Source organism: Bidens hawaiensis, unplaced genomic scaffold (genome assembly GCF_021521415.1).
Source record: "Bidens hawaiensis isolate Kalapana, Puna unplaced genomic scaffold, B.hawaiensis_p1.1 tig00007840_1, whole genome shotgun sequence".
Classification (NCBI taxonomy): Eukaryota; Viridiplantae; Streptophyta; class Magnoliopsida; order Asterales; family Asteraceae; genus Bidens; species Bidens hawaiensis.
Genome location: NW_027491543.1, coordinates 130,332 through 157,187, shown reverse-complemented (window position 1 = coordinate 157,187; position 26,856 = coordinate 130,332). Strand labels below are relative to the sequence as shown.

General features: G+C 36.6%; 1 protein-coding gene and 2 pseudogenes across 3 annotated transcripts; 2 read left to right on the top strand and 1 right to left on the bottom strand.

Moving 5' to 3' along the window:
* Positions 1-14,236: 14,236 nt before the first annotated feature.
* LOC143636226 (VAN3-binding protein-like) lies at positions 14,237-18,217 on the top strand (annotated as a pseudogene). The gene is made up of 6 exons (XR_013154201.1): positions 14,237-14,570; positions 14,920-15,044; positions 15,849-16,281; positions 16,771-16,986; positions 17,057-17,164; positions 17,866-18,217. The product of XR_013154201.1 is annotated as a VAN3-binding protein-like (transcript).
* A 2,807-nt stretch (positions 18,218-21,024) lies between these two features.
* On the top strand, positions 21,025-22,207 carry LOC143636225 (chlorophyllase-1-like; annotated as a pseudogene). Its single transcript, XR_013154200.1, has 2 exons — positions 21,025-21,403; positions 21,524-22,207. The product of XR_013154200.1 is annotated as a chlorophyllase-1-like (transcript).
* A 2,911-nt stretch (positions 22,208-25,118) lies between these two features.
* LOC143636224 (protein THYLAKOID ASSEMBLY 8, chloroplastic-like) lies at positions 25,119-26,856 on the bottom strand. The gene is made up of 3 exons (XM_077103875.1): positions 26,694-26,856; positions 25,953-26,269; positions 25,119-25,543 (listed from the first exon to the last, which is right to left on the bottom strand). Exons 2-3 carry the CDS (start codon positions 26,265-26,267, stop codon positions 25,142-25,144), a joined length of 717 nt encoding a protein of 238 aa, XP_076959990.1. The 5' UTR covers positions 26,268-26,269; positions 26,694-26,856; the 3' UTR covers positions 25,119-25,141.

Genomic DNA, 26,856 nt, shown 5'->3' with positions numbered 1-26,856 from the left:
TGAAAATAGCCGTTTGAAAGATAAAATGAGCCGTTGGCTCTTAATTTAAAAAAAAAAAAAAAAATTTCTACTACTATATATTACCCATTTTATACAACACTTTAACACAACTTCAAAAAACACCAAACTTACCCATTTCTTTAAATCAACCCATTTTTACCATATCAAACACAACTTCAATCTCCAAACAACCCATCGTCCCATTTTTTTTTTTAAATAATGTCGTCGTACTCGTCTGATTCCGACTCCTCCGAAGAGGATGATTTGCTTCTTCATGTAGGGGGAGTTTTGACCGCAGCCGTGGTAAATCTCTTGCAAAATCAAGCCCATCAACCCCGACTCCCGAGGGTTAGAGCACCACCTCGTGATCGTGATCGATCGGGTGCTAACGATACTTTGATGAGGCATTATTTTAGCCCTCAACCGGTATACGCGGAGTCGGATTTTCGAACTCGTTTTCGAATGAGCAGGCAATTGTTCACGCGTATAGCGAGTGATTTAGAGGCACGGTATCCCTTTTTCCAACAAAGGGAGGATGCTAGGGGTCTTCCCGGTTTTACCCCTCTTCAAAAATGCACGGCTGCTATCCGTCAACTAGCGTACGACATCTCGTCGGACGCTTTGGACGAGTATTTACAGATGTCGAAAAGGGTTGCACGTGAATCCCTTCATTTTTTCTGCCAAGGTAAAAAACATTAATTTTACTTTTTATTAAATATTTATTAATTTTTTTAATATATATTGTACGTAGGAGTCATATCGACTTACGCTCGGAGATATCTGCGTAAACCTACAACGTATGACATCCAACGCATATATGAGGTGCACGAGGAAAAACATGGTTTTCCTGGGATGCTAGGTAGCATCGATTGTACGCATGTTGGATGGGCTATGTGTCCAACGGCCTGGCGAGGTCAGTTCCACCGTGGTGATCATGAAGGGCCGACCCTCATACTTGAGGCGGCGGTGTCACAGGATCTTTGGTTTTGGCATGCTTTTTTTGGTGTTGCTGGGTCAAATAACGACCTTAATGTTATCGATCAGTCACATTTGATCAACGACCTTATCGACGGGGTTGAACCACCTCAATCTTTTGTTGCAAATGAAGAACTCTTCAAGTACGGGTACTATCTGGTCGATGGTATTTACAACGAATGGGCTGTGTTAGTTCAAGCTTTTACAGATCCAGTCGCCGACAAACGGAAGTATTTTACGAAGAAGCAAGAGTCTGCTAGAAAAGATATTGAAAGAGCTTTTGGAGCTATAAAAAAACAATATTATGTTCTGGCGAACCCGATACGTTATTGGACTCGGGAGAGGATAATGGACGTCATCTACACGTGTCTTATCCTACACAACATGACGTTAGAAGACGAGGGCAAAGCTATATGCCAAAACTACCAAGGTGACATTCCGCCACAACCGTCCACAATCAGTGATCAACAAAAACTTCATAACATAGCAAATATCAAGAGCCGTGAGATACACGGGGATCTTCGACATGAGTTGGTTGAACATTTGTGGGCGAGGCGACCAGAGGATCTTGTATTAGATTAGTTTTATTATTAAATATTATTGTTTGTTTAATTTTTAGTATGTTTTTTTTATTATATGAATTTTCAAAAAATTGTGTGTTTTTTTAAATAATTTCTTGTTTTTTTAATAATACGTTTTTTTAATACATTTATAAAAAAATAAAAAAATAAACCGCTCGCGCCCCCTCTCGCGCCCCTCCACACCATGGCCCGGGGCGCTATCACCACTACCAACACCCATCTTATCAAGTTTCTCTCTCTGCCACACGTCACAATATTATTGGCTGGCGCCCCCACTCACGCCCCCTCTCGCGCCCCCCACACCCCTCAGCCTAACATAGACCCGGTCCCAAAATGGTGTAAACATATGATATGATATGACTGAATAATAATATAATACGAGATTATCGAGACTTAATCTTTGTTTTATCAAAAGCAGCCGCTATCATGACTTTATTCAAACTCCTCATTATTTTATAATCATATGTATATCTGCTATGGATTTTGATTTTGTATGTTTCCATTCTTTAAAAACTAGTGAAAATCAAACCCCACATACCAAAAATTTTTATAAAACAAATTTATTTTCATCCCCCCTAGTTTTATAAAGGGAATTTTTAGATACACCATGGGGTGTTTAGGAAAAACCCACCCATTAAGCCACGGATTGGTCGATCCGCCGCTTATGGCTTGGGTGTTTTTGAAAGTTGTGTTTTTTTTGTCATTTTGTTGTCTTTTTTGTTATTTTTATTATGATTTTGTCATTTAGTTGTCTTTTGTTTTATTTACCCCTTATTTTTGTTTTGTTTGGTTTGTTTTTTTGTGGCTCGGGTGTAACCGTTTCTTGATCGTTTTTGGAAGGTGACAACGAAACAACAATTTTGTATGTCGGGTGAAAAGGAACAAGATTTATATAATAATAACGACTTATGTTTGTTTTCTTTTTTTGTATGTCGGGTGTGGTAATAGAATTTTTGTTGGTTTTAAACTAATAACGAAACAACAATTTTAAAATTGAAAACGAACAAAATAAGCATAACGCATAACCAGGTTTATAAAATAATAATAATTAATACATTACGAGTTCAAAAAAAAAACCAAACGAGTTCGGGCAAAAAGTAACAGCATACAAAAAAGAAATCTAAAATGCGGCACCACCCGCGTCGTCATTGCTCCCCATCTCGTCGAAACGTGGCGCTGGTACTGTGTACTGGGCTCCATGCTGCTGGGCAGACAAATAACCAACCATCCAGCTCACTTGACGCTCTAGTCTTCGTAGGCGGGAGTTAGTGGCCGCATCCAAACGCACGAAGCGATGTGTACGCGGAACGCGCTGCGGGTGCTGATGCGGTGGCTGTTATGAACATGATAAATTAACGTTAACAAGATACAAAAAAAATCAAACGATAAAATATAACGTACCTGATCACCGTCCTCCATGTCCTCATCACTGTCAACCTCGGCGCCCTGAATATCCACCTCCGGCTCCTCAATTGGCGAAGGCTCAACAAGTGGGACCTCTACGTATGGGCCAGAATTGAAATTAGTGACCAGGTGATACTGGCGCCCAATCTTCTTGACGATTTGCATGCCCTGTGCCCGTCCACGGTCCAGCTCTCGCGGCAGAATCGGCGGCTTAATGGGTTGGTCATCCAGTAGGTGCTCGTAGCCCAAAGACAACGCAATCCGCGTAACGAACGTGCCACCGACCAATTTCTCGCGGCCCTGCCTGTGCGAGTAAATGGCGAAGTAGTCGCCGAGACAGCGAGCTAGGTTGCAGTGTCTCCCCGTAAGCAGGCATCGCAAAAACAAGAGGTCACGGAAGTTGCAGTGATCGCCCCCCCCCCCCCCCCGTGACGACCCTGTACGGTATGAGCAATAAGCCTGTGTAGGTACCTGTACAAAAAAAACAATAAAATTTAATATTATTATACTATATTATAATAGAATATAATACTAATATAATACAATATAATATAATATAATATAATACATATACGTGTACAAACCTGTGCCACGGGTCCCTGATGGCTGAGGCTTTGGCGTCTGGCTTGTATTCTCCTAGGGGGTAGTAGGCCAAGGTGTATTGCTAATCGCCGTCCAAAAACGTCTCAACACGTCATCTGGTGATTCGTGTATGCTCTGCGTGTAAACAGGGGCAGTTATATCCTCAATTGTGTACAAGCCCAGCGCCTTGGCAAACTCCTCTATTGACAGATAACGCCAAATCCCGAAAATATGGAACTGAACCTCCGCCTTACTGGTATCCGCACCCTCAACCAGCATCGGGACCTGCAAATCTCCCTCCGGGCGTGGCCTGAAACAATATTTACATGTTGGTTAAATCTACTTTATTTATAAGTTAATTGAAAAGGAAAAAAATACCTGAAAACGAACGTAGAGTAAAACTCTAACGTGAGAGCCCGGTGCGCTGGCTCCTCTGCGGTAAACAATCTCTCCCACGGTGTATCCGTCCCAACAATTCTTTCTATCCTGTCTTCTACCCGACCATATTTATTAACTCCCTAGACGAGGTCGAGTAAGGTTGTGGCTCCATTTTCCGAAGCTGCGTAAACCGGATTTGATAATCGGACTGCAGGTCAAACCTAAAATGCTCGTAAACATCAAGTACTTCGTCCCCAAAAATGTATGTATCCGCCATCTATGTTTAACACATAAATATAACCGATTATTGTCAAACCCGTAAGCCAAACCCGTTTCCTTGTCAAACCCGTAACCCAAAACCCGTTTCATCATCAAACCCGCTCGTAAGCCAAAACCGTTTTCTAACCATCCCGTAACCCAAACCTGTTTCACTAACAAACCCGTAAGCCTAACCCGTTTTCTAACCATCCCGTGAGGTAAACCTGTTTCACTAACAAACCCGTAACCCAAACCCGTTTTCTAACCAACCCGTAACCCAAACCCATTTTCGGGTCAAACTCGTAACCCAAACCCGTTTATCATTAAACCCGTAACCCAAACCCGTTTATCATCATACCCGTAACCCAAACCCGTTTTCTAACCAACTCGTAACCCAAACTCGTTTCATCATCAAACCCGTAACCCAAACCCGTTTCCGGGTCAAACCCGTAACCCAAAACCGTTTATCATTAAACCCGTAACCCAAACCCGTTTGTTTATCATCATACCCGTAACCCAAACCCGATTTCTATCCATCCCTTAAACCAAACCCTTAAATCAACCAGTTTGATTAACAAACCCGTAAACCCTTAATCTAAATGAACATCTATATCAAAATAGAGTAAAACAGAAGTATCATAGTTACCTTATTGTTGTCGGGTCGGAGTTGGTGTTGTTAAAGACAGAATAACTTCGGACTATTGGGGGACGGCGATTGAGGGTTTTTGTGGGAAATATGGTGTTGTTTGAGATTGAATGTGAAAAGTGATGGTGGGTGGCGGGTTAGGGTTGTGTTTAACTTTGATCTGCGCCTTATCGCCCAATACGCCGCTTAGTAGTATTGTTTTTTAATCTAAGTATTTAAGGTATAAATAAATTTTATATAAAATAATTTTATATATTCATAATATATAAACGGAATTATACTAATAAAAACACAAATTTGATATGGAAGCAATACAAAATTACAAATTTGAATATATAAACGAATTGAAACTAATAACAATTACCAACACAAATTTGATATCAAACCAATAATAAATTACAAATTTGAATAAATACAACAAAAGGCACTGGATATTACATCAAATTTTATACAGAGACTAATTTCTAAGATCATCTTCTGATAAGCACTCTCAAAACAGCGTCAACACAACAGTTTTTTGCAGTGGCCCTCCACTCACCGGTAAGCAAGTCACCGGAATCCGTGTCGGCCCACGGCTACAGGTTTGTCCCACTAGAAATGGGGAATAATCAATCATTACGCCCGGGTATCTTGGCCGACAGCAGCTCCCCAGCCACCCGGAATGTCAATTCCGGAGCACTCCTAGATACACCGGAACTAGTACCGTATACAGGTACCGTTATGCCCGCATATCTCCGATATCAGCTGGCCCTTGCGATTTATCATGCAAGGCGACAGTTTGTGGGGACACCGAATTCATCAAAGATCGGTTCCATCTTCCTTATTACATTGGAAACCCACCACATGGAGGTTGATACGAGACTTTATTATTACAGAGCTACCAATGCTTCCCGACACAATCAACAAAATCCTAAGTAAAGGACACTGTTGGGATTTATGAGGGGGGACTACTAAAGTGTTCCTTCGTCTCTCGACAGCTGCACTGGTAGCACATAAGTTCAAAATAGCATCTACACAGTCACCACTATTATTTTTAAAATATATGTAAACAACCGAATGCAAAAAAACAAGGTTGAAAAATATATATTTTTAAAATCTATTTTATATATATTATTAATGTATATATATTTATATATATATATATTTAAAATCTATTTTATATATATTATTAATTTATATATATTTATATATATATATTTTTAAAATCTATTTTATATATATTACTAATAAATATATATTTTTAAAATCTATTATATATATATATTATTAATAAATATATGTATTTATATATATTTTTAATAATAACGAACTCCAAAATAACATTCACACAGCCACCACTATTTCTGAACGAAATTATTATGGCTGTGTAGATGCTATTTTCGGACCCCGTCGTCATTATTTTCTGGTGGTGGTAATGGTTTTGGTGGTATAATCTGGGGGATGTTTTGAGTGAAAGGTTGAGCGTTTATTTTGATTTTGGCGATTTGAACGGTTAGAACCCCAGGGTATTTAACATCTTCAAAAAATAAAGTCGATAAGCCGCGGATCGACCACTAAGCCGCGGATCCGATTTACAGCAGAATCCGCCGCGGATCGACTCCTAAGCGGCGGATTCGATCTACTTTATGAAGATATTTATTAATATTTTAATATTTCTGGTACTTTTTTATATTTAAAAAATACATTTTAACATGATATATTTAATTATTTAAAAAATATATATTATCGAAAGAATTTTTTTAAATATCATTTCTTATATTTTTTAAATAATTTTTTTATCATGTTTTATATTTTTAAATATCGAAATTAAAACTTGTTAAAAATATATTATTTTAAAGTTATATATTGTATCATGTTTTATTTTTTTAAATAAACATATTATCAGATATATTTGTTTATAAAATATATTATTTTTAAGTTTTTATCATGTTTTATTTTTATAAATAAACATATTATTTTTAAGTTTTTATATTGTTTTATTATTTTAATATTACTGGTACTATTTTAAACTAATAACAATATATTTTAATATTACTCCCACTAAAAGTGGATTTAAACTAATAACAACATAAATTTTATATTAAACCAATAATAAATTACAAATTTGAATAATTACATAAAAATTCACTGGATATTACATCAAATTCTGTACGACTAATTCCTAATCATTTTCTTGTTTATTAGCACTCCCAAAATCTGGTAATCTGGTGGTGGTTTGGGTGGTATAATCTGGTTCTGATCTACTTTTGAAGATATTTATGATTATTTTTAAATTTCTGGTACTATTTTATATTATTTTTAAATTATATATTTTATCATTTTATTTTTTTAAAAAAATATATTATTTTAATTTTAAATATCATTTTTAAATAATTTGTATTTAAAATTTGATGATAACACAAACATTTTATTTGTAATTATTCATAATAATCCAAAACATTTTATTGATTCATCCTAAATAAACTGTCTCTTCAGTTTGCACTCGCCAAGTTTCCCTTATTCGCATATACTCTTTTATACGATCTTCGTACACAGACCTCCATTCGTTCGCCGCTTCATTGGCGTATCCTTCCCATTGACGTGCCGATAGCGGCACAGGGAAATTCCCTTCTAATTGTATGTTGAGCCAATGATTATCCGCCACATTTAGGACTCCTATTACCAGGATCTGAGATAGTGGTTCCGGACCCATTCTCATTGGGAAGTAACTCTCACTGGAGGTCAGATGGAGATTGATTAAAACACAGTCATACGTCTGAGCCACTACGTGTTCGTGCCCTGGTAACTTAAACCACCTACTCTTTTGCTGGAATAAAGCAGACGTTGAGTAGTCCAGCGAATCACGAACCGTGTCATAATTACCGTTTATCTCGTAGTTCAACTTGTGCGTCCACCACAATTTGTTAGTGTCCATCTCATTCCTCATGCTTGCTCTGACCTCCTTCCAGTTCATTTGACGCATGCCTAAGCCGACTGCAATTGCTCTGAAACCGCAATTGCCATCTGGCTTTACATCTTTTATACCTTAAATGAACGGGTATGCCCAGGTGGGAATGAGGTGCCTATAACTTTCTATGATTGGGACCCCCTTTGGGTCACGCAGTAATGGAAAACCAAGGTCGGTTGGAGTCTCTTGCTTTTTAGATGAGCGTTTCGGTGGTTTAGGTATCTTAAACCGGGCCTGAGACTGAGACTGTGAACGCGAAAACGAATGGGTGGGGGCTTCAGGTGTTGGTTCCCGTGACAGAGAGGGGGCATATGAGCTGTGTCTGTGGGGATCAAAAGACATGGAGGGGCGTAGGAGCTGTGTATGTGGGGATCAAATGACGGGGAGGGGGCGTAGGAGCTGTGTCTGTGGGGATCAGTTGACGGGGACGGGGAGTACGACCTGTGTCTGTGGGTATCAGTTGACGGGGACGGGGAGTACGAGCTCTGTCTAGGGGAATCTCTTTTCTTGGCTTGTTGGTTTAGATTTGGACGCCCCCTAGGGTCCTCTCGTTTCTCAGGCTCCTCCTTGTTTGATTTCCCAGGAAGAACAGACATTATATTTGAGAATAGACTTTTTTTTTGCATTCGGTTGTTTAGTCCTAGAACTTGTTTTTTCACATCTTCCAGTTCCGCTTCATAGTCTGGTTCTTCGTGTCCAACAGACGCCGGACTGAAATCGAGCTTCCTCCAAAAGGGGTCTATGTCTTTTAATGGAATGCGTATATTGTTAATAGTGTACCCGTTAAGCTTACAAGCACATGGCAAGCCCTATGATGTTTGTAACCGGTGGTCGCACTCCGCCCCCGTATCTTGCAATGTGTCAAGCAAGGTCAGCTCTTTGTCAAGTTTAGCGATAGCAAAAAGTGACACCCTGTTATATAGCTTGTCAAACAAAGTCAACTTATGGTACTTCTTGATCCTAACACGAGAGTCTTCAAAGGTCGAACTGATTTCTTCCATTTGGGAATTCACGACTTCAAGGGCAAACGCCGCAATAGAGTCTAGCGAATTGTTCGGACCCGGAAGGTATCTCTTCAAGTTCGCGTGCTGGCCCTCTACTCTGTTTGTTGTATGCTCGCCGAAGTTTAGTCGGTCGTCAATCCAGCACGACACGAACTTCTCTTTGTAGGGTACCAACCAGTTGTCGCGAATATAATACCAAGCCTCTACAAAAAAATAATAAAAAAACATTTTAGCCCATTTACAACTAGAATCTAAAATCATGTGTACATAAAGGACAAAGACTTACCACGTTTGTCGTGTCCAGCTAGCGCTGCTTCCATTTGACCGCAATTGTATTCATACATAGATTTGTTGGCGAGGCATACAGTACTTTCCACCAGTAATTGAATGATTTAAAGATATCATCCTGGAAAAGACTCTTATGTTTTCTCTGTATGTTCTGCATGATGTGCCACCTACAAAGGTTTTTGGTAGCATTGGGAAAGACTGCTTCACAGGCATTCATCAAGGCTTGGTTCTTGTCAGTCAGGATGACATGCGGCTCCCTGCAATCGACGAGCATGTGTTTAAGGCGTTCCAGGGCCCATGTGAAGTTACACTCTTGCTCCCTAAAGATAACTGCGTGCTCCTAAAGATACCATGTGGCATGCTGATGCCTATCTATAATACGTATAAGGTCCGCGGTCCTTAACTACATTGTCGTCTATTATCTGTAACACGTATAAGGCCCACCGTCCCTATCTACGTTTACATCTATCATCTACTTTACGTATAAGGCCCGCGGTCCTTAACTACGCCATCACTAGCCGAGTCTATGTCCGACAAAAGCTAGAGGGATTTGCCATCATAACTTACTATGTCGAACGTAGAACTCACATACCATTCGTGTACATGTATACACATACTTCACATATACAATAATTACATTATAGCATAAGAACACTCTAGGCGTTCTTTACATCATTCATTTAACAACCATACCTCTTGTCGATACGTGCAATATCCGAAGATCGTTCACGCCCCGACAAGTATTCATTTGTAATGTTCATACATCTTCGATATATAATATTCGTACCTTTATTTTTGACCTGACAGTACGCGCAATATCCGAAGATCGTTCGCGTACCGACAAGCAATCATTCATATCCATGACATATATCACATATGGCATACACTTATCACTTAGGATAAATGTATTAACAACACATCGAGTATGCACACAGCCCCGAAAACATAACACATAAATGGGGCTAGAAACTCACCTGAATCCTGTTACGCTCTCCGTTAATCGTTATTCCCTTCTTGAGCTGTGCACGGCTAACTGTATAATATTTACATGTATCAATTAACTACTACTACTCATGTTGTATTTCTATCTTTATACAACCCATGACGAACGGGGGTCCGGGGGCAGCGCCCCTGGCAGCGGGGTCTAGGGGCGGCAGCCCTTAGCAGGGTCCAAGGGGCGGAGCCTCTGGCTGGGGTCGAGCTGTCAGGTCAGCTTGGAAAAATTTTATTTACATTAACTGTCTTAACACATTTTCCATTAGGTTTTTAATTTATTTTCTAATCGAACTTGACTTTAGGCGAAGTTAAACCTTATGCGAACTTCGCTTTAGGCGAAGTTAAACCTTATGCGAACTTAGCTTTAGGCGAAGTTGTCATCAGGCGAACTTAGCTTTTAGGCGAAGTTGTCATCAGGCGAACTTAGCTTTTAGGCGAAGTTGTCATCAGGCGAACTTAGCTTTTAGGCGAAGTTGTCATCAGGCGAACTTAGCTTTGCAGGCGAAGTTCATCAGGCGAACTTAGCTTGCAGGCGAAGTTGTCGGCTGCAGCTACTGTTCGTCCTTAATCATCTTCGTTTCTTAACCAAATAACTCGATTTAGGTATCCACGGAATCGTCTGACCAGCGCCTACAAACCCCAACCATCAAATCGGCCTAACATCGATGTTTAAAGGGGTGCGATTTAGGCATATAGGTTACGGGTTCTTTTATCAATCGATTAACCCATCAAATCTTAACCATTTTCAGTAAGTTTAGCTTTGTAGGATTCGTTTTTACCATACAAACACCGATCTATCATTTCTATACTAATCCAAACCTGAACGAACATGTTCTCGATATAAACATACCGTAAATGAGTCGAACTACGAACACGAGCTGGTCTTGTTGCTTTGGTTCGTCACGACGATCTAGCACCAACGAGCTCGGGTCCTTGCCTTTGGATCTTGGTTCGGGTTGTGTGTGTTTTGGAGTGTGTAGAGATTAGGATGGATAAATGGATGGAATGGAAAGGATTGGGGTTTAAGGGGGTATTTATACTCCCTTAAGCCCATGGACCGAAGGCCCAAATTTCCTTTTGGTCCATATCTAATCCCATCTAATTATCCTACAAAGTCTTCATATTTTGCTATTATTATTATCGTTCCACTAACTCGTTTATTTCACCCGACAAAATAATATATTAAATATTACTTTAGAAATTTCGGGATGTTACACATTATATTTTAACAAACACAAAACACAGATATTATAAGTTGGATCGGCCAATATTATAGAAATTTAACCATCTAAGATGGATATATGTAGAGAAAGGGAGACGTGTGTGACAAAATCAAATTATTGATTTGATCCGTCGCGGATCGAGCGATCAGCCGCGTATCACATAGGATGCATGACTGATTTGATAGTCTATGGATGTCGTGTAATCTATATGCAGCGGATCGCCCAATCCGCCGCTGATAACGTACAAACATAATACGACAAACGCTGTAGACATAATAGGACAAAAACATTAATCCGCGGCTGATCGGTCGATCCGCCGCGTAGTGGGTGGGTGTTTTATTTTTTGGGTGGTGTCTCTAACGAACACCTTTATAAAAGTCATGCAAAATTTATATAATTTAGTTATAATAGATGGATCTTAATGTGGCTAGCGAGTTGAGATCCCTAAATGCCAGACCCTTATGACCAGGGATGCCCCATAAGACAAGGGGTTAATCGTAGTGTGTGCAATGCCATATATGCTAATGTCAAGAATGCTCGTTAGCCCAAAGTATTACATGCCAATTAAATTTATTATTCTTTGGTTCGTATGTTGGGTTGGTATCACCATATACATAGCACATGTATAAAACCTTTTTAGTTAAGTGTCAGGTTTTTTATGTTGGATCTTATGACGTGTATTCCTAGAACTATACACGAAGTGTTATGACTGGTTCATATATACACATGTGATAATATGGCCAAACAATATATGTTTTAGATGTTAGATGATCCAAATATAAGTAGGTTTGGTTCACGGTGTCTTGTGTTCATTTGCATGCTTGAGCCTTAACATGTTTGAGGTTGCCCATTCGCAGTCCATGCTTGAACAATGACACTTTGTCGTTTGATCATATCAATTGATCAAACATGACTCATATTTTACTTACAACGGCATGGCCATATTTGTTTACTAAAATTCAATGATTTATCAGTTTTTTGTCTTTTCTACTGATGTTGTATTATTGTTAGTTTCTTATAACACTTGATGGATATACCGAGAACTCGTGTTCTTGTTGTAATTACTTTGTTATGCATCTTCTAACACTTTTCACTACCACACTTTTAATCTTTAGGCTAAAAAGTATCATATTGCTCGGGAGCAAATTTTTGTACTTCTAGTTAGATGTGTAAATAGTTCATTTCTAACACAAATTATTTAATGTAATCTTCGAAAATATGATATTAATATCTTTAATATATGTGATTTTAGACGAAAGTATCTGTAACCTAATTGTTTCAAACTATGTACAGTTGTACACAACGGTGATCCTTCACAACACAAGTGATGGAGTATTTTAGTTAGATAAAAAAAATGTAGATTTAGAAGTAGCATAAAAAGAGTGTGGCTTAGTCATTTTAAAAAGAATATACTTTACATAAGTTAAATATTATTATTTTATGACATATTAAATTCTTTAGAAGGAAAGAAACAATTTATAATTAAATAGGCTGTAATGGAGCCAAATTACTAATTGCAATAATATATAGTTAAAGACACATTCATGTAGCGGGTGTAATAATGAGACAACAACATGTGCCTTTAAAAACTATATCCTAAAAATGCCTTGTAAATCTTAGTTAAACCGGTGGGTCCCTTCTCATTAGCCAATCAAGGCCAACCGTACAATAATGAAATGCAAATGTTGGGTTGGTAATAATTTAATATATAATAAATATATATTATTACTTACTACTAAATCCGATATTACATATTTACATGATTTCGTCAAATATGTAAAGAGTACTTTTGTTAGAAAAATATCAAATTCTTTTAACTTGGTCGTAAAAATATCAAAGTCATAAAATATCAAGTAAGTTTGTGTCTTTGTGTCATAAAAAAAAAAAAAGAAAAGTTATATTTTTGGTTTTTTATTGTGAAATATAACAAAAGGCTAGTTATTTGAAGTCATAACCTTTTCTTTTATTCAATACTAGAGTTTATAAAGAGTAAACAAACATAATAAAAAGAAAAGCAACCCAAATCGGATGTACATGGCTCAGAAACAACCAAAGGTCTAAAACGTATCATTTTGGTTGAATTTCGAAACAAATATACTAAACCATCAAGGCACTACCTATGATTTCCATTAACAAAAACTTAGTTGGATTTGTTTAGCGGGTTGATCGGACTAACGATGTTAAAATTATAAAAGTTTTTTCTCAAAATTATTAGTTTGCACTCAAACTCTTAAAACGATTAACCCAAGTCACATATATAATAAAAATATATTCATATATTCAAAAAAAAAAATAAGCATAATAAAGGTTAAATGATATTCGATTACATGTTCCAACCAAACTGTCGCTTAGACTGTTAAACCGTTAGAAACGTTTATATAGCCGAGTCCAATCAAACCTTTAACAAACATTAAACCCCAAACAAAGTGAACCGTATTAACCTTAAAATCACCAAACTAGTCACTTTGGTTGTGTTTAAACGGTAAAGAAAACCATTACTATAAACTAATGAGCTTAAATTTTAACATTTTAACATAAAACTTGACTATAGGATGAATCTAGTTGGATCAGAAAACTCAAATTTCTCAAAAATATATTTATTTAGAAACCATACTTAACAAATAAAAATCAAAATATATATAACTATTAGTTTTCAGCTTTTCATAAACCCTACATTGATAAAAAAAAAAAAAGCAATTCTCATAAAGTATCATCAAACTTGTATGACGCATTTGTTGACCCACTTTATATTCAAACTTGATAAAAGTTTACTTGATCATGTTCTAGATAAAATCACTTTGTAAAAAAGCAAATCAACCCCCCTGAATAATAAATAAAAAATAAAAATAAAATAAAAAATTAACCTGACCCGACCCGTATTCCTAACATTTATATCCCTCTATAAAAACTACTCTCTTGTGACAAAAACAATAACAAAATTCTCACACCCACCACCAACAAATGGACAGTTTATGGCAGGAGTACAACACTACCACCACCACCGGCACCGGCACCTTTTAGCTGCTGGAGAGTCCACGTAAGCCAATGGAGTTCTTATCCAGGTCATGGAGTGACGCCACTCTCAAAACTCTGCATTCTCCGCCGTCTCCGTTGATTTCAAAGTCCGGAGCCACTGGAACCACCACAAACTCTATTTTCACGCCCGACACTAACGCCCTTGACGCGGCCGAGGAGACCGTCACGACGGAAACGCTCTCAGGAAACACGTTCTCGTTCGCCTCGTCCGCCACTTCGCAGCTCGTGCTTGAACGAATCATGTCACAATCGGTAAAAAAAAATAGATTAAAAAACTTCTAATTATTATTATTATTATTATCCTGTTGCTCGTAATATCCGTGCATTATACAACGATAAACACTATTATTACACTTACAGATCACTAATATTAAAAGTGTAATAATAGTGTTTTTCCATTTCGGATCGCTGTATAACTCGTAATTACGAGCTAACAACCGTGATCTGTTAACATCACACGCGAACTACTAACAACACGATTATTATAATTTTAATAGTTTTGTCGTTAGTAGTTACAGGTCGTTAATACAGAGAGTGATGTTAACAGATCACCACGCGGTTAGAATTGTATTAAATGTTGTGTTTATTTATAATGTGGCAGGATCTATCGCCGTTGGCCTTCAGGGAGACTGTCACACAGTAGTGGACCACTGAACCCGTCGCACATGGAGGAAACCGACAGTCCCACACATCTCACCGTCCGACGAGTACGACGACGTCGTTAAGGTAGTATATTTATTGTATCTACAATTTCCATTTCAACAAAAGTAAATACTGGTAACAGTTATACATTACTTTCCTTATTTTTAGATCTCTAATTATTTTCCTATTTTAGCCTTAATTTGTTGGTAAGCCTCGTTAATTGTTCATAATGTGAATATTTACATTAGGGACGAGATCGGTAATGTACCGGTAATGAACTGACACCATACCGAAAAATACCAATACTGAAAATGAGTAACCGAAACCAACTCTTTGTCCAAACAGAATGGTACTGATACTAAAAACATGAAAAGACGAATACAGGTACCTGTACAGGTACAGACCGTGTTCGGTATAGTACCTGCAATGTACTAGAAATTGATAGGCACTAATCAGGTTAATCGGATTGGAATTTATATGTAACAGTTTAATTGTAAATCAATTTTGACCAAACAAATATTATTTTGCCCTCAGTTTTGCCTCAATTTGTTGACAAGCATGTTTCATCATTTACATATTTACTGTACAAATATTATTATTATTATTATTATTATTATTATTATTATTATTATTATTATTATTTGTTTATAGTATTGTGAAATAGGGTGATAGAGGACAAATAAATGATTTGTGTGATCTGTTTTATTGCTTTAGAATCTGAACCGAAAGAAAAAAAGGTGAGACCTTCAGTACTCTATGACTTTAACTTTATTATCCATTCAAGCGACAAGTTTTCTTTTTGTATTTTTTTGCAGCTTTTCTTTTTAGTTTTTACTTTGACCATCATATCCCCAATAATTAACAACTTTAATTATGTAAAACATACAGTTTTTGCGGGCCAACAACACGCTCCAACCGTTGTTTGCCAACAGTCGGAGCGCGTACGTGGCGGGCGGGTGTAGCACCACGTCCGCTGGGAAGACAGTGGGGCGGTGGTTGAAGGAGAGGAGAGAGAAAAAGAAAGAGGAGACCCGGGCCCACAACGCGCAGCTTCATGCTGCAGTGTCGGTTGCTGGAGTGGCGGCTGCAGTGGCCACTATTGCAGCGGCCACTGCAGCAGCCTCGGCGTCTAGTAAAGATGAACATGTGGCCAAGACTAATATGGCGGTGGCTTCGGCTGCCACTTTGGTGGCGGCTCAGTGTGTAGAGGCGGCCGAGGCGATGGGGGCTGAACGAGAACACCTTGTGGCTGCGGTTAGCTCTGCAGTTAATGTTAAATCCCATGGAGATATATTGACTCTCACCGCTGCGGCTGCAACTGGTAAACCTTAAACCAGTGACCTGTTTAGCTAAATAAATTTTGGTTATATCTAATGGTTTGGTAAACATGAAAAAAGTGTGAACGAGCTGAATCATTTGTGAGCTACTCGAGATCGGCTCACTAAAAACTCAAAATGAGCGCAGTTTAAACCTGCGGCTTTTATTAAGACTCTTTTACACGCGAGCCTAAGATAGCCTTTAATTTATATAATATTTATTTTAATGTACTAAATATAAACATTTTTATAATAATAAAAGTAATTGTTACATTAAAGTTATGAAAAAATAATTTAGAAGTATATACTGTGAATAAATATTTTTAAAAAGAAATAATTGTAAAGATATTTAAATAAAATAGTTAATAAGTAATAAATAAGCCGAGCCTGCTTGAGCTTGATATCTTACAAGATGGTTTCATCAAATTTTTTCACTAGCCCGTTTGGCCCATATGGTTTAACCATGAGCCATGAGCCGTGTTCTCTGTTTTTAGCGCTACGTGGTGCAGCAACGTTAAAGGCAAGGGCACTAAAGGAAGTATGGAACATTGCGGCGGTGATACCAGTGGAACGAGGACTTAAAGAAAGTAAAAGCCATGGAAAGAACAACAGCTATGGTGAACAGACTCCCTCAGAAGAGAACTTTTTGGGTATATGTAACCAAGAGCTACTAGCCCAAGGGAGTGAGCTTCTAAAACGCACCCGTAACGGTAAGAACTAAAAATAATTAACATAGTTTTTAGTTGAGTTGGTTAATAAATCTAGTGCTATGTAATGCAGGGGATCTTCACTGGAAAATTGTGTCGGTTTACATCCATCGAACGGGCCAAGTGATGCTAAAGATGAAGAGTAAACATGTTGGTTCTACCATCACAAAAAAGAAGAAAAGTAAGTGATCATACGATTATTGTAATTATTTAGGTTGTTAATATCTGTTTTAGAAACTAAAATGTGCATTTTTTTTCATGAATTTTAAAAAGTTATTATACTGTTTTTTAAACGATGTTTTAAAAATAAAAGATATGGTCTTTTACCTACATACATGTTGGTCGTGTTCAACCCACTCGGCCCATTTGACACATGTTATAAGCTAACATTATGGATGTCACTTATTTGGCCCATTTGACACGGCCATTCTAGTGTTCTTCATAAGGTGCTAAATGGGCTGTGTTTACGGGCTGAGGGGGTGTCCAACTACACACGAACACGAAAATTTGTCACAAGCCCAAAAGGAGTATCAGACACCGACAACGACATGAATATATATGCGTCGACACAAACATGACCTGCTTAACTATGACATAACACACTTGTTTTTTTGGAAAAAAACAAACAAACAAGCGGGTTAAGCGGGTCTGCAAACCTACCAGATTGACTCGAGCCTGCCATGTTAGCTAAACGTGTTTGCCATTTCAACCTAAACTAACCTAAACACGTTTAAACAAGATCCAAACCCGTGAAGTTCATGTCATGTCATGTCAGAATTTCACACCCCTAGCCTTTTGAAGCATTATTTCTCACAATAAGTTTTGTTACAACTAATTATCTGATTAATAAAAAATCTAAACCTATTTGTGGGTGGGTTGCAGATGTGGTGTTGGAGGTGTGCAAGAACATGTCGGCATGGCCCGGGAGACACCTATTTGATGGGGGTGAGGAGCGGCATTATTTCGGGTTGAGGACCATTGGACGTGGGTTGGTTGAGTTTGAGTGTAGGACAAAAAGAGAGTATGATATGTGGACTCAAGGTGTCTCTAGGCTTCTTGCCATTGTAGAAGAAAGGAAGTCCAACAAGTAAAACCAAGAACAAGTGTGGGGAGTTATATTGTAATAACCAATGTCTATGTGTGCTTAGTAAACTTATAAGCATCTACCTTTTTATGCTATAACTTATTGTGATTCAAAATTATGTATAAATGGGTTGATTTGGGTTGTTATTAATTATTTAATTCAGATAATTAAATCGTATAGAAATGAAATATTTTAGGTAAAAAGAAACCGACAGAAAAGGTTAAAAGTCTTATTAACGTCGCGAATAACCAATAATCCATATTGCAACAAAAGAACAAGGAATAAAAGTATTAGTGGTGCTTGTTTAAACCGGTTTTAGATTGAATCAGGCTATGTTTTGCTCTCAAACATCTAACAAGTAAACGAGTAGCTATGTCCGTGAGCTAGCTACTCGAGATCGGCTTGTTAAAAACGTGATTACATGAGCTTGAGACCGGGCACAAGCTTATATCCAACTCATCTAATAAATGGGCTTGTGGGCTTGGGCTGAGCTTCAGATATCGAGTTTGGCTACGCTCACAAGCCTAAAGGAGAATGGAACCCAATGACTATGCAAATGACACACGGGTAAAGCCCGAGCCTGAGCCGGGTTTGATTTTGAAAAACTACTCGTAAGTAAGTCACAAGCTTTAGAAATAGAGCTTTAATGAGCATTGTTCAAGCTCGAGCTCTTAGTCGTTAAACGAGTCGAACTCAACCTTAAGAAATCTCGGACTCTACTCGTTTACACGTCTAATCAAAAGCAGCCCAAATTATATTATAACAAACAACTAAAGTAGTGTATTGAAAAAAATAAAAACTTATTATTTCGGAAAAACTTATTATCTCGAACACAGTTTTAAAATCCATATGTAACACAAAAAAGATGGGGAAAACGTTTTGCATAAAACATATATTGGGTCAGTTAGACACTTGGACATGTCATGTTTTGTCTCGTACGTTAGATATATATATTTTTTCTTGATTGTCATTATCTTAGTCCTACCGATATTGGTAAGAATATGTAGAGAATTTTTTTTGGGTATTGGGTATCGGTACCAGTACCCGTACCTTGTTTTTTTCTAAAAATTTTTATGATTTTTTTTGGGACATTTTGTACGTTTTGGTGTTATGTTTCTTGATTAAAATGAATTTGATATAATTTTTAGTTTTCTTGATTGCCTACCCATGCTATGAATGAATTTTATACAATCAATGAAGATTAGGAGAAAAAACAGAACCAAAGCGGATACCGTATCGCATTCGATACGATAATCGGTATCCGGATTTAATCAAATTTGATATCAATATATTCAGTAGCAGGATCCCTTATGATACGGATTATTACTTAGACTAACCACATACAATAGGAAAGCGTATCAATTGTAGCGTAATACAACTTAAGCAAGAACCAAATATCGAACCCAAAGGACCAACTTTCACTACTCAAATTTTTTCTACTAGATAGCTGATTATTTTGTTAGTTGGTCGAAACAATATACGATTGATTGTGTTTATTCTTGTTTTATGTATCAAAAACCCAGGGTTCAAAGTAAAACGCCACTTTGGTTTGGTGGGGATTGGGGGAAACACATCCCAGATTAGGGTCTCACAATCTCGCCAATGAGAAGTTGCAAGCCATTAGTGGGAGTGATTAACAATATCACTTGTAAGTTGACATTGATCATCAGTGGTAACTATGATCAACAATAACTTGACATATTAGTGACAAGTAGGATCCGTAGTAATTAATCACTGACAAATCGGTCAACAGTGGTATGTTACTCAATATCAATTGGAAGTTGTTATTGGTCATTATTGGTAACTATGGTCAACAACACTTGATACATTAGTGACAAATAAGATCGTTAGTAATTAGTCAGTGACAAACTTGGTCGCCAATGGTAAGTTACTAATAATGGGTAGTAATTTGGAGCAATTGTTAATGATAACTTCGACATAAATAGTAACTCGACTAATGTTTTTCACTGATGTAAAAATATTTGATATTTATAACAAGTTGTGATGATTTGTTTATATATGTATAGAAGCTCTTTGGTCTAACTCTTCTAAGTTGTTTGCATGACACATTTTGCACATTTTGTAATTTGTACTGTCGAAATATTTCAATCTGATGATGATAGCTCATTAGAGATATTTAGACCCTACGATTCTACGAATATTCAAATTTTGCATTAAAAAAAACTACAACTCATTTTAAAAAGAATTCACGTGTTTGATGGTCCCGTATGCCGTATGCCGTATGACTTTAATTCTCCACCTACCTCGCAAAATTCAACGAATATCAAAATGATAATGATAATATGAAGGAATATCAATCAACCTATTAACATCATTATTTTCTTTATAACAAAATCAAATATTATATAGAGGTGTATATGGTTCGGTTTGGTTATTAGTTTCAACTGAATAGTAATTGGTTTTTAGTTAATCGGTTCTTATTATTCGATTATTTTTTGGTTAAGTTTCGCTAGTTTCAGTTAATAACCAAAACCAAATTCGGGTTAAATTCTTTTCTTAGAAATACATGAAATAGGTGCATAAATGCATGAAATGAAGGTAAATAAATGGAATGGAGATATAAATACATAAATGGAGGTATAGATACATGAAATTGTGGTATAAAAACTAGAAATATATAAAAAATAAGTTTTTTGTTAAATTCAGGTTCGGTTAACCAAGGGAACAAAATATAACAGATAACCAATTTTTGGTTAATTCGGTTTGTTAAATTCAGTTCGGTTCCATCAGTTTTTGGTTTGGTTTGGTTAACGGTTCTTATCACTTACGATTTCGTAGAAAAATAAGCACACCTAAAAGTATATAAACATAAAAAATGTGTTCTATAAAAACTTGTATAGGTACAAAATTTGGATACCGGATAATCTATGAACATTGGCAACCACAAAATACCTAAAACAAAATCTTGCAAGAAGATGACAACCCTTATATATATATATATCCACGTTTATTACGTGGTCTTGCAAATTGGACTATAAATATGTTGATATTTTCATAAGTTATCCTCGCATTTGAACCAATTCGTTCCTCAAAATTTATTAAAAAATGGTGTTGTCTACCGAATCTTTAGCGACACCAACATCGACTACTTGTTTTGACAATGGAAGCTACACGGTAGCAAAGAGAAGCATTCCGAAATCCTCAAGTTCTGATACACCAAACCCGCCTTTGTACATTGTTTATCCTAACGAAAAAGGAACTTATCCCGTCATACTCTTTCTCCATGGCTTTTCGATCCCTAACATTTCTTATACCGATCTCTTTGAGTTTATTGCTTCTTATGGTTATATTATTGTCGCTCCCGGTCAAACTTTGGTATTTCTTTATATATGCTAAATTATGATGAATTTGAACCATATAAACCATCATATGATAAAATAGTGGCATACTCATATGCTACATGTTGATTTCTTTTATTCTTTTGTTTTATTATAGATTGAGCTCTTAAAGGGTCTATGTGTATTTTCCGCGGTTGGTGATGTGGACAGTGCGGCCGAAACAGCCAATTGGATAGACGAAAACCTCTAAAGTGTACTTCCAAATGATGTATTACCGGATCTTGAGAATGTAGCACTAGCCGGTCATAGCAAAGGAGGAAAAGCAGCATTTGCACTAGCATTAGGTCATGCTAATACGAGCCTTAAGTTCAAGGCTCGTATTGGTTTAGATCCTGTTGCAGGTCGAGATAATGCCGATAGACTTGAACCAAAAATCTTAAACTACATCCCCAAGAATTTCAACATATCCCTACCTATAGCCTTAATTGGGACAGGCTTGGGTGATGATGGGTGTTGCGGGTGTTTTCCACCCGCAGCCCCTTGGGGATGTAACCATCCGTTTTTCTTCAACGAATGCAAACCCCCTACTTGTTATTTTGTAGCCAAGGACTTTGGTCACATGGATATGCTTGATGATCGGTTGGTTAGGTTGTCGGGTATGTTTGTGTGCAAGACTGGGAAAGGTTCGTATGCGGATATGAGAAGAGCTTGTGGAGGCATTTTTGTTGCCTTTCTTAAGACTTACATGTTTAATGAACCCGATGATCTCACCGCCATCATTGATTCACCGAATTCGGTTGCTCCGATAAAGCTTGATCCAGTATTATGGCTTCAATCATGAGAATTTCAACTTAAGTTTTTGCAAAACTCAATAATGTGATTGTCACTTAGTATATGGTATGTAAAATAAATGTCTCGTGGTAACTATCTATGATTTAATGTAAATTTTTAGTGCTACATGAATACGTAAAACATGTTATATTAATGCACTATAAAATTTATTTTAGCCTTAAGCTAACTTTGTTGGAACTACAAGCCCTTGTTTAACTACCTTTATAATTAGCCATTAACAACAACTTATGTTTTGTTTTATGTTGAACATTCTGTCAACAACCAAACTTTCTTACCTTATGTTCAATTTATATCGTCTAAAAAACCAAAAATATTAAAACATGAACATTTGCTCTAGATGATCCTTCGTCCAATTATATTTTTCGTTACCTTTTTCGCGATCACATCGGATGATTTTTTTAAAATGCATGATGAAGTTGTCGTGTCTTCCTCTTCGGCTTGCTCAATGAGATTTGAAAAAGCGTATGCTACTTTCATTTGAAAAAATATCGTTATCAGAATCGTGCGGCGGTATGAATATCCCGAGATCATCGTTTGAGAAATTAGTCATCGGGGGTTTGAGTGAATGGAAATGGTGAAGGTTGAGTGAATAAAAATTGTGAAATTTTGAGTGAATAAAAATTGTGAAGTGTTAGTAGTATTTATATGTAATAAATTGATTATTAATGGGTGTTTTAATTTCTTCAAATGTCTCCAACAGACATATAAACACACGGTAAACCTTTGCCACAAAGTGTAATTTGACAAACTACCCATATAGTTAGGGGTGAGTTTGTCATGTGATAAACTACCTATGAACCTTACCACACTAGCGCTCTAGCCCCTCTAATAGCCAAATAAACGGACACTACATATACCATTTGTGCATAACAATATTTCTCTATATTTGTTTAGACATGTTTTAAATCAGCATTTAGATGTGTTTAAGCTTCTTGCACTAGATGTAAATACTAATAGGCAAATACACTTACATAAACAAGAACAACTTGAGTTATTCTCGTGTATGCGCCAAATTTCTTCAGCAAAACCTACCGTTTAAGCTTCTTATGCTTTTAACTATTATTTGAATGGAGACAAACGATATTATTTTTTTGAACGTCTGCTTTATAAATAACTAAAAACACTATCAAGAAGCCAGAGGAAGATTACAAGAAAAAGAAGGGAAAAAAAATACAATCACAAAGAAAAGTTTACAAAATTAAAACCACACCATGTTTCCCATTGTAAAGCTGGGAGCTTAGCCCGATGCTTGATCCATAAGAAAAAAATCACATTGATGTCATCAACTAACCTAGCAACAGATGTTTTGTTGTTGTAAATCTTTTCATCTCTCACCCGTCAAATATGTTGACTTGTAGAGGCGAAAATCGATCATATAACTTAATTTGCTCCTTTCGTTAGACCATGTTGACTTGTTGGAGCATTTAACAGTTGTTGTACGCTTAGCAAAACTTATAAAGACTATCAATTAGATGGTCATGAAAACGTATAAACATTGACGGAGAATTAAAGATATATTTTCACTTAGTCATACATTTTCGATATTCTTATGTCTATTAAAAGATATTCTAAAAGCATTTACATCAGCTTCTCTATATTTATATTTATCTCTATAATAGTGTCTCCATCTCTATATGTATAATTTAGAGTTTAACGAATAGTAATACGCTAGCTAAAGAGATGTACTATACATAACCGATATAAATATCCTATATATAAATATCTGTGAGTGTATAATAAGAGAATATTTAATAACGATAAAATGTAAAGATAAATTTAGAGAAATGTGATATTAAGTTAAATACAGCATTCACAGTCCATCCTCCATCTCCACCTCTATAATAACACTAAAATAATTACATTTTTTCTTTCTCTTTTTCAATTAAATAATATTTTTATATTTTTATCATTGCATTTTTTTCTCTCGTCCACTCTTAACTATTTTAAAAAATGTATTAGAAAATAAAAGAGGGTGAACAATGGCTTACCAAAATTACTGATGAACAATAGCATTTTTTTTCTTCTCCACTCACAAACATTACATACAAAATAAATAACTCACTTACATAAACATAGAGGATCGACTGTGAATATTCTTATAAAGGCGAAGATAGAGGCGCTAATTTGAATGCTCTAAGGGCACTTAAGAGTTTTCCCAAAATAAGTTTTTAAAAAGATTTCAAACTATGACCTAAAAAAAATGGTGACATTATATGTAATGTTTTTCCCCATGTGTGCATGTAGTTGATCAATTACCTAAAAAACATACTTAAAACGTCAAACACCATGTTGGTGAGTTCAGTTTTATGACTTGATAAACCATTATAAATAGTGATAACTTGCAGAAGTATAAACCCATGTATAATTTGTGTGAGCGTGTGCTTTTTTAAACCCATGAAACACGTGGAAAACTGGAAATGAGTATGCAATGCATGATCCCTCGTAAACTAGCTAAGTATACGAATTAATATATAATTTCATGAGCCTATAATCAAACCAATGATGCCCGGTGACCTATGCGACGATGCGTATGTTAAGAGTATATAATCTCATTAAAGCTTTAGCAAGAGCAACTAGCCATGAGCGGGGGATCGATCACAATCCCGGTTATACAAAGATAGTCTATTACATAGTAAGAATTGTATATGGTTTTCCCTCAAGGAAAAATATAGATAAAAGGGGGCTGCGAAACTTACCTTTTGAGGGTCTACGTGTACCTCCAGAAACTGTTTATATGCCAATTATTGTAACTTTCATCAAGTATAGATAGAGGTGCACATTTCGGTTAACCAATAACCGGTTAATCAGGTCGGGTACTAACCGGTTTTGAGACCTCTAATTGCAACCTAACTAATATCAACAAAGTGACAAACTCATATATGCTAGATCAAACTAATATATCAAATGCTATTACAAAAACAATTTACCTTATTGTAATCTCTTCTGGCTCATTTACAAACGTGATCGTATCACCATAAGATTTATAAGCTTCTTTCTTAATCATTTCTAAAAGTCCGGATTCTCCTTTCGATTCTAACTGCTCGACTAATAACTTAAACGTTGACCGATCGGGCTCACAGTTTACCTCTTTCATCAGCTCAAAGCAATCCATGGCGACCTCAGTGAGGTTGTAACTCATCAAAGATTCCAATAACAAATTAAACCCTTCTGTCTTAGCCTCTAATCTACTTTTTTCTGCTTTCATATCATGAACAATGATATCAACCTTATCATACAACTCATTCTTTGCTAAAACCGAGATTATTTCACCGTATAATGATACCTCGGGTTTGTACCAATGTTCCTTTTGAATCTCTGCAAATACCTACATCAAGAATAGTGAGCATTAGACCATGGTTTCGATTTAAACTTAGATATAGAACTTAATATTATAAATAGGGGCACGTTCAATACATAATCAAATTTTAAGAAAAGAACCACGAGAGCAGCGAAAGCATGTGTTGGCCAGTGAGAGAGAAGGAACGGGAGGGTAGTTATGCAGTTTGAGAATTGTTATTATGTATCACAGTTTAAGCAATAGATACATGTGTTTATTCCGGTTCTTTACATAGAATTGGTAGTGTAATAAACAACAAACATTATAATATATATAACCGCCTTGTGTGTCACGTGTAAAGCAACAGGCAGAAATGCAGTTCTTAACATATTATTATTAGTTATTAAATGAACACCCCTTCATATATACAATATATAAACCAAATAAACAAACTCACCATAAGGGCCAGCTGGCAATGGTCTTGGCGAAGGAGTTCACGTAATATAGCCATCATATCAAACTTAAGTAATCTACTAAACTTTGAGTCAATAACTTGTCCTAGTTGTTGTTCATCTGCGAAAGATTTATGCGTGCGCTTAAGATATTGAATCGTTTGGATCGCTTCGATGCTTAAATTCCGTCCTTTCTGCAACGGTTTCCTGTTCTTGCTTCTGTCTCTCATTGTGACTCGCATCCTTATTTTATCTTTCTTCCCAACTTCTAGTGATGGAAATCCCATTAAACCACCATAACTCGTACTCCTTATTGCCATGCCTGCAAAATGGGTTTGGGTTGACCCGTTAACTATCTTTTTTGTCTCGTGTTTATAAGCTTTAACTGATAGCATACTGTACACAATTATAAAGATTAATATGTAGATATGTATACTAAATTACAAACTATAGGTTCTTGTAACAGAAAAACTCAACAGCTAGATACAATTAAACCCAAATTATTAAGGTAAGCGATAGCAAACGGAAAAACATAAACGTGCCAAAAAGGGTTGGGTCAAAACTCAACATGGGCCCAATAAATATCCTTAATTCATCATTTTCATAACATGGTAACTACATAATCATAACTAAAAGTCTGAAAACACCAATTTGTAGTAACAAATTGAACAGTTCTACAAAACAACACACTGCCGTAAGATTTTCCAACCTAACTAGAACAAGAAGCTTAGAAACGAGTAACTTACGGGGTTGTGAGAAGATGACAAGGGGTTTTAGTTTCTGCAGTCGTTCAGTCGGTGGATGATTCGGTTTGTTCAGAAGTAGGAGAAACAAGAAACCTACAAATCTCTGCAATCGTTCGACAAATCGATTGTCAGTCTCGGTTGTTCCAAACTTGGACGTTCCAGT

Excerpts from the sequence above, each read along its gene's own strand:
- LOC143636224 (XM_077103875.1), bottom strand. The coding sequence starts at position 26,267 with ATGGCAATAAGGAGTACGAGTTATGGTGGTTTAATGGGATTTCCATCA. Across the intron at positions 25,544-25,952 it reads ATTGCCAGCTGGCCCTTATG|GTATTTGCAGAGATTCAAAA; the intron begins GTGAGTTTGTTT and ends TTCTTGATGTAG.